The 16,163-nt window shown below is 32.4% G+C and overlaps 1 protein-coding gene and 1 long non-coding RNA gene across 12 annotated transcripts in view; both read right to left on the bottom strand.

Moving 5' to 3' along the window:
- Window positions 1-3,579, bottom strand: part of LOC139516917 (receptor-type tyrosine-protein phosphatase alpha-like) — a 104,874-nt gene extending 101,295 nt beyond the window's left edge. For 6 of the 10 annotated variants that reach the window (XM_071307382.1, XM_071307392.1, XM_071307409.1 and 3 more), the window contains exon 1: window positions 2,950-3,086. In XM_071307382.1, coding sequence (XP_071163483.1) covers window positions 2,950-3,016 — 67 coding nt within the window. In that variant the 5' untranslated portion in view covers window positions 3,017-3,086. Of the gene's footprint in view, window positions 1-2,949 lie in introns of all 10 variants that reach the window. The other 4 variants (XM_071307400.1, XM_071307371.1, XM_071307360.1 and 1 more) reach the window with 4 other exon arrangements.
- LOC139517135 (uncharacterized) overlaps window positions 1-16,163 on the bottom strand; it is a 560,758-nt gene that overhangs the window by 183,724 nt on the left and 360,871 nt on the right. The window lies entirely within an intron of this gene.

Below are 16,163 nucleotides of genomic sequence, written 5' to 3'. Positions count from 1 at the left end.
TTGTAAACAGTTAATCTATAAATATGACCATATCAATGATAATTCATGTCAGCACTTCTGGGCTGATGATACACTGAGGGAATTAAAACTAAATTTTCTCTTTGTTAAATTGGATACAATATACAAAATTAAATCAAAAATGCACGCTCTGTTTTGTTATTTTTATTTTACATAATAAAAAAATAGCATTTGTTCAGCTGATGATTATTTTTTTTTAATATATATACAACACAATATTCAACTGGTTTACAGAAGAGTTATAAAACAAATTTGCGGAAACATTATTGAAAACAATTGTAGAAAAGGAGACCCTTAATATTGAGGAAACGTATTTGGAAAAAATCATTGTGTAAACGTGGTACGCCCTTTTATTTTATGTAAATCTTCATAACAAAGTTCATGACTAACGGAATTTCTTTTTACTTTTCGATTTTCATTTTTTTGGGGGTTTTTTTTACCGTTATGTTCCATGATCACCTTCTAATTTGCTTTTATTTCTTAGTTGATTCCATATGCGAGTGCTTGCATACACGTTCTCATAAACGGGGCATCCGAACCGTGCAATACTTCTAGGGGTGTTTAACGACCTGAACGATTTCTTCTGGGTCTCACACAGTCGGTAGTGCAGTTTATGTAACATATGTCGAAACAATTGATCAAAAACTGTTTTAACACATGATGTAAACAACTTACAGGAACTCATATATCTTTATTAGCTGCCAACATGGCCTGTTCACGGCTACTTATTTAGGTAGGATAGGTCTGGCTTGGAATAAATGTAAATGTTATCTGGAAATGGATATTTAGATATAAAAAAAATATCAGTCCGCGAGCCAGAATATGAAGTTGAAAGCCGAGTGGGCGTAGCGAACGAGCCATTTAGTTTCATATTCTGTCGATATTTTCAATATCTATACAAGAGAGCCGTGGTGTAGTGGTTAGTGCATCGGACTACTAACACAAAGGTTCCTGGTTCGATTCCCGTCTGGGATGAAAATTTCAGGGACTGAATTTAAGGCTCTCCCTTGACACCATTTGCGAGTATGGTCTTGGGGAAACGATGATAGTTCGTCGGACGGGGACGATAAATGGCTGACCCGTGTTAAGAGAGAGCCATATCTCTTGCACGTTAAACCACCCTTGTAGATTTCGAAAAAGAGCAGCCTAATGCACTCGCACCCGCAAAGTGGAAAGGGATTAATATAAGTTGCAAAACTTGTTTCCCAATCCACCATAAATAAATATGTTTAAACTACCCACATTCAGATAAACATTTTTATCATCTTTCAAATCAATGTTCTTATCAAAATTTCCTTTTTTAATAATTTCGCTAAAAATGTTATTACCAGAGTGTCTATATAAGACCCCGTTTACACTGGCAAAAACGATCGATTTTTCGTCTAGTGTAAACGGGTAAGAACGATCTTCAACTTTGTATTTGTTTGGCTTTTTAACTATTTTGATCTGAGCGTCACTGATCAGTCTTATGTAGACGAAACGCGCGTCTGGCGTATAAAATTATAATCCTGGTACTTTTTGAACTATTCAATCGGACTTAAAAAGTCTACCTCTAGAGGTAGTTTTAAAAAGATCGATCTTATTTGAATCGATCTTGTTTTTGGTGTAAACGCTTATGCCGATCGCGATCGATCTTTTTTCGGATAAATGTTATATTTAGATACAAAAATAAAGGTCAGGCCGTTTCTGTTATGTTGTAGTGTAAACGCACTGGATTAAATAAGATCGATCGCGATCGATCTTGCGTGAGCAATGTAAACGCAAACTGGTCTTTTTAAGATCGATTCAAATAAAGATCGATTCAATTATTTGGTGGTGTAAACGAGGTCTAATTCAGTTCTTGCAATGTTCATTTCCAGGAAAGACAAAAAAGTTGTTGCAATGAACAGACACAGGTCCATTGTTGGTCTTTTTCCATTTTTTTTCTTTTTTCTGTCATTCGGTACCAACGGTGTTATAAAAACCCACTAATGACGTAACGTTCAACTTAGTAGTTGACAAATATATTGTGATTTTCTTTCTCGGTATTTAGAAAATTTAATTGATTTTCTCAGCAGAAGTGGCCATCTTTTTTAACCATCTAGTTATTTATTCATCGTGAATTAATAAAAATCAATCATGTGAATCCTGTTATAAAACATAAACCACTACATGTTGATTGTAAAACTCGTTTTTAATTGTAATTATAGGAAGACTGAAGTTATAACTTCCTCAAATTTGTTTTTACCTTAAACGGATTTTGACTTTTCTGTAATCATAAATTTACAAGTATTTTAATTTGCTGCCAAACTTTTGGTCTTAAGCTTATCTTATTCTGATCAGCTTTTGAATGTGACTTTTCCGCTCCGAATTACACAAATTTTGAATTTTCCTGTAAGAATTGAAAAATACTATCATGCCATGGTTTATTTTTATAACTCATTGGTAGCCATTATATTTGCCGATACTTCTTGCTAATGCTCGGAATACATAGTGCATGATATGAATATTTACATAGAAAAGTAAACCTTTTACATGAAATCGTACAAACAAAAAAAACATAAAATTGAGAATAGAAATTGGGAATGTGTCAAAAAGCCAACAACCCGACCATAGAGCAAAAAACAGCCAAAGGCCACAAATGGCTCTTTAATACAACGAAAAAACGTGTAAGCATGAGAAATTAAATTATTTGTTTCTAACAAGCTCTTTTAATCTTATCTACTTATCTAACACCGATCTTATAAATATCATTAAATGTAGTCATCATTTACTTTTAATGAAATTTACTTATTTATATGAATATAAAAATGATGATACTTTATTCAATAATGACATATTTTAGATTTAATGAATTTCAGCAATAAATGAAAAACAGATAGCCGGTAAAAGCAAATTAAAATATGATACATTATACATGCTGAGATATTTGTAAATTACAGGCCACTGTACCTTCTGCAAACGTTACTGGTCCTAGACAAATACAAATCACTAAAATTTTCAAAAACACAACAGCCATGTTCTATCAGTGGATGTTACATGATTTATACAGCTTCATCATGTCGGACGTTTACCGGACGTTTTACATGATATCCTGTCATACTTATGAAAAAAATATTTTATAAACTCAATGTGTATCTTAACCTTCTATGTACTTCCTTTAACATTTTTAAAGTACATGCGTCTTTATTTTCTAAACTTTAATCTTGCTTATAATAAGACTTACAGTAAAGATCAAACTTTGAAAATTGACAATTAAATGAATAATTAGGAGTGGTAGTTGTTTTGGGCAATGGTTATTTTAAAGTTAGGTATTAATTATGACACTCTTCACATCTATTTCCGCGTATCTGAGATCACCATCAGATAAACAGATATATGTTAATTTACGAACGTGTATAATCTTAATTTCAGAAAAGAAGCGTCATTCTCCTGTTAATTTGTTAAACTTAAATGGTCATATTGCGAAAGCATACAAACCATGTACAAACAATTGTTCAGAAATGTATATTAATGAAATGAAAATGTTATTCAGAGCAGAGACATATTGTACAATTATTGAGTTTTGATATCAATAGATACAAGGATTTATCAACCACTTAGGTATGATATTCACCTGGACCAAGCCTTGGAGTTCAGTATTTTTGTTACTTTTCTGCAGAGCTGTGTATTGCTATTGAATCAATTTCAAACAATAAAGAAAAGTTAATAAGGGTTTTAATTGTAAAAAAAAACCCACCCAAAATGAAAAAAAAATGAAAAACAAAACTAAAATATCAACATTGCGGTCTGAACCATAGATTTTCCAAGGACCAAGTGACATTAAAGTAAATATTTATATGTCACCGTACAGTCTTCGTCAATGAGCAAAACACATACCGCATAGTTTTCCCATATGCTTTAAAATTCCTTGTCGTGGACATGTACTCTATGTGTTTTCTTTTCTAAAAAGTTGAATTTCTGATTGTATGACATTCAAATTCAATCCTTTTTATTCTCTAATTAGATAGATGAAGGAAATGTTTTTGTTGTTATCATGTATTATTTGAACGTTAACTTTTTTCTAACTTTTCTGTATTTTTTTCAAATTGAAAATTTGAGACAAAAAAAAACAACACCTGGAAGCCGTAAAAGTTCTTTGTTTTTAATTCGTATTTTCCCTCGTATGTTGAAATAACCCATATAAATATGTAAAAACTCATCAACAATACAAGGCTTATAATTAGGTATACACTACGTTTGTTTAGTCTTCATGGACTATTGTTATATATTTTCCATTCGAATGCAGAATAAGGAAAAGTAACAAGCTTGTCGTCGATTTTCTTGTCAGAATCTGAAATGAAAATAAAGTATTCAGCGAATTAAGTGGAATAAGAATCAAACTATACAAGTGTATAATATCTTTGATTGATTATTTACAGAACTGAAGAAAGTACATTGACAACGTGTGATAAGATAAAATTCATTTGTTTGAAGTCCAAACTGGATTAAAAAAGCCTTTACTTTGTGTATTAATTAGATAAAAGGCATTTGTTTAGAATCTGGAATGCTAGAAATATGATAAAACTATGCAGATAGATATTAAAATTACTATGTGCATATATTATTATAAATGTTTATCATTTTTATGTACCAACTATGTGAAACTAACATAAGTTTGTAACCCGAATTTGTTTTTTTCTCAATCGATTTTTAAATTTTGGATAGCGGTATACTACTGTTGCATTTGTATATATAAACATTTGAAGACAATTTATAGGATACTTATATATTTTTAAGTACATAAGTAGCTTGACATTGACTTCCTCAAACTACTGATAAAGGTTTAACAAATCATAATAAGGAAACTTATGTTTCAAATCAACATGTTTTACTCGTAGATATAACTTGAACTAAATTCTCCGTAATGTACTTTTTTCAAGTTATAACTGAGTTACATTAAATTTCTAATTGCATTTTTTTTTTGTGTGATGACGTTAATTTTTAAGAAAATAACAATTTTGGAATAGCAATGTTTCAGATCAACATACTATATTGTATCCATATATATCAAAGGTAAACATATTGAAATAGACTAATGAAATTATGTGACGAAGTCATTATGATTAAATATATTCTATTATGTAATTACAAAGTCAAGAATGTTTCTAAAGTTTAAATGTTCGATTGTTCACAAACTGTCTTTAAAGTTGAATTGTTCGAATGTTCAATTTCTCACACGGGCACGTGATCGTATAGTATAACTGTTTCGTCATGATGGAGTACATTCGGATATTAAGCGCATGAGTTCCAGCTTACCCACGAGGGGGGAGACCTTGGCGGAATCTCCGGTACCAATCTGTCTTAATCGAATTGTCGTCTAATCGAATTGTGTCCTTGAAGTCCATTGAGAGATCTTATTTAGTCCAGTGGTCCTTACAAACGGTCCATAGCTGTAGGCCGGTTACGTAGTCGTCTGGTTATGGACATGTTAGTTCACAGTAGACATGGTCATTTATTGGCTTCAGGGTATATATGTCTATAATATACGAACAGATTGTTATTAGTGTCCAAAGGCTTCCTGCTGATTAATGTATGGAACACAATTGTGTAACATAATGCCTCCAATCCTAATAGAACGAAAGTTCAATAAAATACGGTATTTTTCTTCCTGTAGGTTATTTTAATAGCTATTGTAAGGTTTCCGGTAACCATCACCACATATCTAAAGTTTATAAAGTTCTATAAGTCCAATATCATGATATAATAAGTTCATCACATTCATCAAGTCCAATATCTGGATATATATTCACACATAGTTCATTCGAATCATAAGTTCAATATTTCAGTATAAAAAGTTCATGTTTTATTTCCGTCACCATTATAGTATAATGTTCATCAACTACTGGAAAGGGCGCAAATCTTTGTACAAGTGTCAGTCATCATCATCTTCATTACGAAGTAGTTGACGCATCTAGCTGGTTAGTTCGTCCTTCTTAAGAGGCTGTTAATAACATCGTCATTGGGTTAAGTTTCATCCTTGATCAATGGCGCAGAGGAAGACATCAGTCTCTCTGGAAGCAGTAACATCTGTTCCAACCAATTGCGTTGACACCATGTTGTGCCAACTGTTCGTGGCATTAGAACTAGAACTCGCACCCTTCTTTTTGGCTAACCAAGATATATTCTTAATAAATTAACAGTACAAAAATATGGCTATTCCAATGAAGATCGCACCTTAATCCCACTGATAAATTAAAACTTATTTCAATTTGGAAAACTAAAAATTGTCAACTTCCCCTTTGTCTCTTTTTTTTTTAATTGTCAATCGTCTGGTAAATCTCCTTTAGTTCTCTTGATTATTCAAGCCTAGCTAAATTTGATAAAACACTTTCTTTGTATAAATCATAAAAACTATCAAGTTAACTGGTTAAAACAAAAACAAAATAAATAAAAATAAATAAATCTTGTATACAACTTCTACAATTTTGAGAAAATCTACCTGATAAAAACAAGATATGTTTATTTATTCATTACTTAAGATATACATTTATATATAAATTTACAATCAAATAAGTTAATCAATCATTTAATGTAACCCGAACACCTACATGATACACATGAAACATGTTTTTAATTAAAAAAAATATATTTTACCTTGTTACCAATTGTAAAACTTTTATTTCTTTAACCTTAGTGCCTCATTATTTAATCTTAACTCTAAATATAGACTAAAGATTTATTCTCATCACTCTTAAAAAAAAACATTTAAGATTCCTTTGATAAAATTTTAACTACGTCTTGTTACTGACTATTTCTCATATTTGACAACAACAACACCAACAACACCTTGTTGCAAAAAAAAATGTCGTTCTCCTTAATCTTTTACATTTTTCCAAAAATAGTATAAAGTTTCCTTATCATAATAATCCCTTCCCTTTTTATATACATGTATCTAATTTTTTTTTTTCATTTTTTTTTAAATTTCAAACCTACTGCCTATCATATTTATACATTTCCATACGGCTCAGTGTTAGGGTATAAGTTGAAATCTGATTTTAAAACTTAACTAACATCTTAAAAACTAAAACAATTAACAAAAATCTATGCCTATTAAAGAACAAAACACATCGTTAAGATTCTTTTTTCAACTCCTTAATTAATTATTTTCTTATTCTTATCTTAATTTATAATAATAGTCCTCATGATTGCTTATGAAAAAAAAAATGTTACTTTAAAGCTAGTTTTCCTTTAATATCAATTATCTATTTCACTTAAATTTTCTCATTACGTTCGTATGTCTCTCTCTTTTTTTTTTTCTTTTTTTTATTATTAAATATCAATCTACCACAACAATACTAGTATGTAAATCCCTTAGGGCAAAACATATTTATGTGCTATTTTCTGAAGATACGTCTCTTTTCCTATTAACAATATGTAAATATGGCGTAATCTAACACCATAAAAAAAACTTGCACCATTTAATAACTTAACATCACTTATGTTAAACATCCGAAGAAGGGGTTGGAATCTAAAATTATAGACTATTTGTTTTCTCTAAACAAATGTGCGTACACACTACCCAACAGCGTAAACCCATAAACATCCACGCAAACAATGTATCCTCAATGTACCCTTAACTTCATCTACCAAAGGTTCTAATTCAACCTTCATTTACACCGGTGCTCTACTAATTTTACGTGAAACATATGTTTTCTAGAATAATTGAGAGTATCTTCAAAAAAACAACCCATAATATGACCAAAAACCACCATTAAATACGGAACAAAAAATGCTAATGTATCAGACATTTTATCTTTTTACAAATTTACTTTAAACGAAAAACTAGCTTCTCTATAACTTTACACAAAAAAAAACGGTTTATTTTTTTAAGAATCATATGTGTAATCTATCCTATCTCTTAAACAACACGTACCGCATAAAAATTAACACAAAAAAATAACCTTTCGTTCTGATAAAAAAATGTGTATAATATTCATAATTTTAAATTGACCTATAGTACCTTAAAACACCCAATAAAAAGTTTTATTTGAACCACATCTCGTGAACAAACTTCAGATTTTCAGCCTTTTAAAAATACGGCCTCAGTTCCTTTAAAATCAAAATCTTTACTTAATATGTGTGCCATCCCTTGAAAAGCCATGTCTACTTGTTGTACTGACATAGAAATATCTTGATTTTCCATTAAGAAAAATGAAAGTAACTGAGTTCTTACCTTTTATATTCCTTCGCGTTATTTTAGACAATCCAAGTCGATCGTGGTCAAACGGCATCAAATTTACGACTTATGTGACAAAGTCATTATGATTAAATATATTTTATTATGTAATTACAAAGTCAAGAATGTTTCTAAAGTTCAAATGTTCGATTGTTCACAAACTGTCTTTAAAGTTGAATTGTTCGAATGTTCAATATCTCACACGGGCACGTGATCGTATAGTATAACTGTTTCGTCCTGATGGAGTACATTCGGATATTAAGCGCATGAGTTCCAGCCTACCCACGAGGGGGAGACCTTGGCGGAATCTCCGGTACCAATCTGTCTTAATCGAATTGTCGTCTAATCGAATTGTGTCCTTGAAGTCCATTGAGAGATCTTATATAGTCCAGTGGTCCTTACACACGGTCCATAGCTGTAGTCCGGTTACGTAGTCGTCTGGTTATGGACATGTTAGTTCACAGTAGACATGGTCATTTATTGGCTTCAGGGTATATATGTCTATAATATACGAACAGATTGTTATTAGTATCCAAAGGCTTCCTGCTGATTAATGTATGGAACACAATTGTGTAACAATTATCCCAAGCATTAGCCTACTATTTTGTCCCTAAATAAGCATCAATAAGCATTAAATGGAACCCTCGTGAAACCCAAGGCTGCATGACGATTTTTACAATATATCAAGAGAAAATATATATCCAAAATATACACATTAATCAACAAATAATGCTATTTTGCTAAGGGGCCAGCTGCAGCCCCCCCTGTGGGTGCGGGATTTTCTCGCTCGGTTTAAAACTCATTCTAATGCAATTTAGATGTAACATTTTTTTCCATTGGCTAAAAGTTGCCGTCAAATCCACTGTTGACCAGGCGTAACTAAGAAGGGACCCGCCATTTTGAATTGATTGAATCAACAAATGTTCGGTTACTACTATATAACCGAAAATAAAACAACACCTACCTCGAATTCGCCGTTTTGATAAAATTTTATCCGAATTTGAAGCGTACAGTTAACGTAATAACCTCTAGTTTGTAGGTTTTAATTGGTATGACGTCACGTTTAGCCATGACATCTTTATGCCAAAATCATTCATGAAGTTTCGCTGATTTTTTTCTATTTGTCAAATTTACACATTTTTTTCAAGTTTTATCGTATTTTTTCTTTTTGTAATGCATTAGAATCGATATAACAGTACTGTAGTTGAAGAGTTGCCACCGTCAAATCTACAATTGACGGTGGCAACTCTTCAACTACAGTACTGTTATTCCTTAAGTGGTGCCCTTGCTCTTTGGTTGTGTTGTTGTCTCTTTGATACATTCCTCGTTTCCATTTTCAATGTTAATGATAGAAATTATTATAAATTAAGGAATGTATCTCCCTCATGCAAAGCTCTGATTCCTTTCACGGATTTGGCTATACTTTTTGGACCTTTTGGATTATAGCTCTTCATCTTTTATATAAGCTTTGGATTTCAAATATTCTGGCCACGAGCATCACTGAAGAGACATGTATTGTCGAAATGCGCATCTGGTGCAAGAAAATTGATACCGTTAATTTTATTATAGACTTGATTTTTTGTAATACATAAAAAATATTACTTTAAGTAGTCATAATTGTTCGAAACATATCTTGCTGTACTAAAAATATTTTTATTATAATTCAACAGTATACAATTACGTAGTGAACACTTATTAACTGACCATGACATATGACAACCAACTGTCTGAATACCAACTTCTTCAGTATAAACTCCACAATCACCAACAGCACAGTGCTAGCGATTCCAATAGTTTTATCTACGAAAACGAGACATGAATATTATTAAATGAATCAGATAAAATCGACTCGACGCGCTTAAGAACTGCTTTGATAGGCATGTGTATGGTGTCTTATGCCACTGCTGGTGGAGATTTATTTCCCTGAGGGTATCACAAGCCCAGTAGTCAGCACTTTTTGTGCTGACATGAATTATCATTGATATTGTAATATTTAAAAATTAACTGTTTAGAAATTTGGAATTTTTTGAAATACTAAGACTTTTCTACCTCAGGCATAGATTACCTTAACTGTATTTGGCAACACTTTTAGGAATTTTGGATCTCAATGCTCTTCAACTTCGTATTTTATTTGGCTTTTTTAAACTTCTTTGGATTCGAGCGTCACTGATGAGTCTTTTGTAGACAAAACGCGCGTCTGGCGTATATATAAGATTTAGTCCTGGTATCTATGATGAGTTTATTTACAACCACTGGGTCGATGCCACTGCTGGTGGAGAATTATTTCCCCGAGGGTATCACAAGCCCAGTAGTCAGCACTTTGTGCTGACATGAATTATCATTGATATTGTTATATTTATAAATTAACTGTTTACAAAATTTTGAATTTTTTGAAATACTAAGGCTTTTCTACCTCAGACATAGATTACCTTAGCTGTATTTGGCAACACTTTAAGGAATTTAGGATCTCAATGCTTTTCAACTGCGTATTTTATTTGGCTTTTTTTTTTTTTTTTACTTTTTTGGATTCGAGCGTCAATGATGAGTCTTTTGTAGACGAAACGCGCGTCTGGCGTATATATACAATTTAGTCCTGGTATCTATGACGAGTTTATTTATATTGATATAAATTGTATTTATTCTTTTCAAATACAAAATGTAACTGTATTTTTGTACTTGTGCTTGTAAAAAAAAGTTAACGACATTTGTCAAGCATATTCTTATTAGACTTAATTTTGATTTGTTGTATGAAATAGCATTCGACTTATTCTTGAAACGTATATATATTGATTTATTGAATTATCGTCAGATCTCCTGAATTATATCTTAATTTTGCCATAATTATGTATACTTAATTTGAAGTAATTGACACTTCAACGGAATTATTAACTCATCCAGATGCATATTATAATTACTATGTATACACTCAGGCAAAACTTGAATTTATGAGAAAACAATCATGTTTTGTCCGAAAAAATGTGAAATTTATATTTTCAGCCTCTCATTGTGGTTCTCGACAATAGTTTTATAATGCATTGAAAAATGTCAAGGATGTACTTAGGTGAGGTTTTTGAATTTGTTTTAGATATTCGGACTCCTTGGTGTTTTTCCAAATGGTACAAGGTAACATATTTTGCAACATAACACCTCTCTATCTTTTTATATAAGATTTAATAGCTCATAACAGGTCATTTGACAAAATTTAAGCAGATTCTTGAATTTCATTCTTTTGATTTGAGACCCAAAATATGGCGAGAAAAGGCTGACTCGGACTTTTACCTTATATTTGCATTGGGATAAATGCAAATATAAGGTAAAAGCCCGAGTCAGCCTTTTCCCGCCATATTTTATAAATTAAATATCTCGAAAAGGAGCTCCATGACCTATGAATATTTTTTGCTTATTTTGATCCTTAACTAATACTCTTCCAGCTTATAGTATCAATTATAAAAGTCCATCCTTAAATGTTTTTTGATATCATTGTTCCAAAACACTGTAATCACCCTCAAGCAACACTATGTTTCAAGGTTATTTCTATCCTTATCATATCATATACAATCGTTGGCTACAATTAAGAACTCGGGTAAATAGTCACTCAATTCGAACCTTCTTGGAACAACTTTGTAAACGATCAAGACCAAAGGTAAATGTTTTTTTTTTTAGTATTGCATTTTATAAAATGAACATGTATCAATGAGCACAAACGCCATTAGAACTTGTACTTACCCTATTCACATTGATCGTCATACCAACCAATTTCACACTTACATTGTCCAAGTTCTTCACAGAATGTGTTGTTGCCTGTACACATTTTTGAATTTGACATACCATCCATTTGATATAAAATCATATGAAACCCTACAAACAGAAGGCAGTGGCAGAAACATACATACTGAATAAGATATCGTATATTTTCTGTGTTTGTCGACTTCTGCTAGGTAACGTTTTAAAAAAAAAATGCATATCAATTTTACGTATATATTAAGTTTGATATAAAAGAGTTTTAACAAAAGTTACCACTGCATTTTGATCACGCGTTAACATTTTATAAAAGATAGTTGTCTTCATTGCAAAATATAAAACTAGACTATCAATACTTCACATTTCTAATACAAATTGAGGTTGATCATGTCATTTGAAAATTTAAATGTTACGGATATAACATCAAATGTCACTTTCGGTTACAGAAATTATTATTCTTCAATTTAAAATATTTATTATGTATAATCATTATAAGATGCATCAATAACACAAAGGTTCCTGATTCGATTCCCGTTCCGGAGTGAAAATTTCAGGGACTGAATTTTCGGTTCTCCCTTGACACCGTTTGCGAGTATGGTCTTGAGGAAACGATGATAGTCCGTCGGAAGGGGATGATAAATGACTGACCCGTGTTAAAAGAGAGCCTTATCTCTTGCACGTAAAAGACACCCTTGAAGATTTCGAAAAAGAGTAGGCTAATGGCGCTACAAGGCAGCACTCGCACCCACGAAGTGGAAAGGGATTAATATAAGTTGCAAAACTTGTTTCCCAATCCACTATAAATAAATATGTTTAAACTAATAACAATGATTAATAAATTTTTCTTAAATTTGCACAATACCGTAGAACAGGTGACCTAAAATAAAAAATAAAAATTATGATTTTCAAACCTTACCATACCTATTCCCTTATAGGTCTCTGTCCAAGATATAGTTCAGAGACATAAGTTCGTAACATTTTCTGCCCTAGATTAGCCAGTGTTACTTCATTGCAGACTCTTGTCGTGTGATGTACAATTACAATTCAAATATATAATTCGAAATCGAAATGTTAACATAAGTATTTTGACACATAGATTATTTTACTTTTTCCTAAAAGTACCTTCCTTGTTGTTAAATTATGTTATAGATAATGCATATTTTAAGGTTTTTCTTGTCGTAGAAAATACCGAGGGGTGTCAGGATTGATCAAATGAAAGACCGACCGTAGGGAGGGCTTTCTTTGAGCAATCCTGACACCCCAAGGTGTGTTCTACGACAAGAAAAACCTTAAAATATGCATTATCTGACTTATATACCGTAAAAAAATTTAAAAAAAATTATAAAGATATAGATGTTATCCTTTACAACAGGGGTGAGTTTATGAAATATCATTGATATCATTTATGCCCGCGTCACACTGTCCCGATCTTTACGCCGATGGCAACACGATAATGGAAATTTTCAAAATCGGGACTGATCGTATCCAGATCGGGCTATTCGTAGTGCCATCTTTAACCATCTTTAACCATCGGCCACTTTTTTCTAGCCTTCGGGGACAACTTCGGGAAGGGTTCTAAATTTTTTAACACGTTAAAAAATCCCCGAAGGTGCGTCCGATGTTGAGGGTTCGTATTGAGTTCGTATCACCATCCTCACCATCGTAATGTCACCGGGAATTCATCTTTGCACATCGTATTGCATTCGTGTTTCCATCGTTTCCATCGGGCAGTTTTGACATTGCGATGTCTACACGAATGAATCACGAAGATACCCGAAGGTCTTACGATGGCAACACGACTTCGTGAAGACCTCGTAATCCCGTCGTGTTGCCATCGAATAAAAGTACGAAGGCGACAAGATGGAACTACGACGGCAATAAATCCAGCTAAATGTAAAAGTTAATTTTCGCGCTAAAATACATTTAAAGTGCCATGCGCGATATGCACTGGTCAGTCTAATACGACAGTTAAGAAAGACGTTCACAAAATATGGAGCTCATATCATATGATTCTATGAAAACAAGAAAGGCGACAGCGTTGTTCCTATTAATTCAAATGGAACAAGAAGAGCAGCTATTACAGGCTCAGGATTTACTTTTACAAGTAAAATATTATTTTTTGTCAATTTTTGACATAATGAAAATCATAAACGCGCCTCGTACACCAACACTGCAGGTACACGTATATAGGGAACCCAACTTTTTCTGATTTTTTTATGTATCGTCTGAGTTGTTGTCACAAGAATGTTTACGCCATAACCATTTTGTTTTCTATATGTCATATTTTGCCTCATTTGTTGCTTTCCCCACATCCTTCCTTTTGTCTATATTATTATGATATTCTCCTGGAAAGAGCTCTTTTTTTTCTTCTTAAAAGGGATCAACGAACCCATTACCTTACCTTTAAGATAGATCAGTAAACATGGGCATAATTATGGGTGATTATTCAGACTAGTGCACACATTTCACAGTTCAAACAAGGCAATGCCGAGCGTGGCATCCCCTCGTATGTAACATATTGGGGACAAATATGGACACTATATTTGTATATGACACATGCAGAAAATTGTAAATTGAATATGCATATTTGATACATAAACTATTTTTTTAGAAATCAACAAAACATTCAGTAACTGGAAATACCTTTAATATTGTCTTTAGAACCAGCAGGTTAAAAATGAGCAACCAATTTCCTGTGTATTATGCTATTTCAAGGAGAAAAAACAAGTCCATCTGCATGACCTTGACCTTTGGTCTTGAACGTAAAAAATGTCAGATCATTACAAGGAGGAACAATATACTAAATGTGGTTAAAATCTTTTGAAGCATATTGGTTTTAGAGTGTCCAAAAGGGCGATATTGCCTTGTAATACAACTGCCACTGTGACCTTGACCTTTGAACTTTAAAGTCAATAGCGCTTAAGATATTTTTAACGAGTAACACCATACCAAGTTTTGAGTATTTTGGTTCTAGAGTGTCCATAACAATTGTATCTACACGCAACTTACATGTAGTAGGCGAGGGGATAATAAACTAAGTTTTATAAGAATTAGACAAAAAGATCGATTTCCCGCCATGCATGGCAGACTTGTACAGAAACGATATGTTGTCGAAATTCTGTTCGTATCTTTTAGACATCGTATGGCCATCGCGCCATCATCGTAATCCATCGTGTAGCCTTCGTAATCCATCGTGTAGCCTTCGTGATCCATCGTGTAGGCTTCGGCTGAGATATGAAGCTTAAATACCCGTCTTCGGTTAACCTTCGTATGTCCATCTTTTGCTATCGTATATAATTTCGGCACCATCGTATAGACTTCGTTATTCATCGTACTTGCTTCGGTCACTTTTTGGTATTTTAACGAGATCGGGACCAACTTCGTACGAACTTACAATTTTCGCATTCGGGTGTCCATCGTATATAAAAATTGGGACAGTGTGACGCGGGCATTAAGATTTGTATCTAAGTAAAATTTAGTATCCTATTTTACCGACAACACTAAAGTGGGATATTCCTTTCTAATGCGTTCAGGTTTTAATACGCCCTACGGCTCATTTAGAATGTGAAATAAAATTCACTAAAAAATCTAGATATAAACCTTTTAACAAATATTATCCATACACAATAAAAAATATTACTGTGTCCAGTCTATGGAAGAAGCGTATCGATAAAAACTTTTCTTATATCAATGAGCGATATTGTCTAATATCAATTGTAAATATGCAGACATTCCATGCGGAAAATGTTGTTTTCGGCAACGAAAAATTATGAAAATACTAACTTTAAAACTTATTGTTCAAATATAAACAACAATTGAGTCTAAATATACATTCAGAAGTTAGTTAGAAGTTTATGTCCGTGAAAAATTTGAAGTGCTGTGTTTTTCTTATATACATAAATAAACAATGCGTTACTTTTAAACTATCAATGCGATACTTTTAAAATATCAATGCGATACTTTTAAAATATCATAGCGGTGTTTTTGTAATATCTATAATAGTAATTATTTGTATTAATATTTGACTGCTTTCTCCAAATTTTGACAATTTTACCTCTTATGTCTGTTTTGTTCATGCATCGTTGTAAATATGACAGAATTTGATGATACTGCCATACACTTGACAGGTTTAGCGCAATATAACCAGGTTCAATCCACCATTTTCAAAATTTGAAAACGCCAGTACCGATGGGGTTTAATAAACAAT

Source organism: Mytilus edulis, chromosome 1 (assembly GCF_963676685.1).
Source record: "Mytilus edulis chromosome 1, xbMytEdul2.2, whole genome shotgun sequence".
Taxonomy (NCBI): Eukaryota; Metazoa; Mollusca; class Bivalvia; order Mytilida; family Mytilidae; genus Mytilus; species Mytilus edulis.
This window is presented reverse-complemented; position numbering and strand designations above follow the sequence as displayed.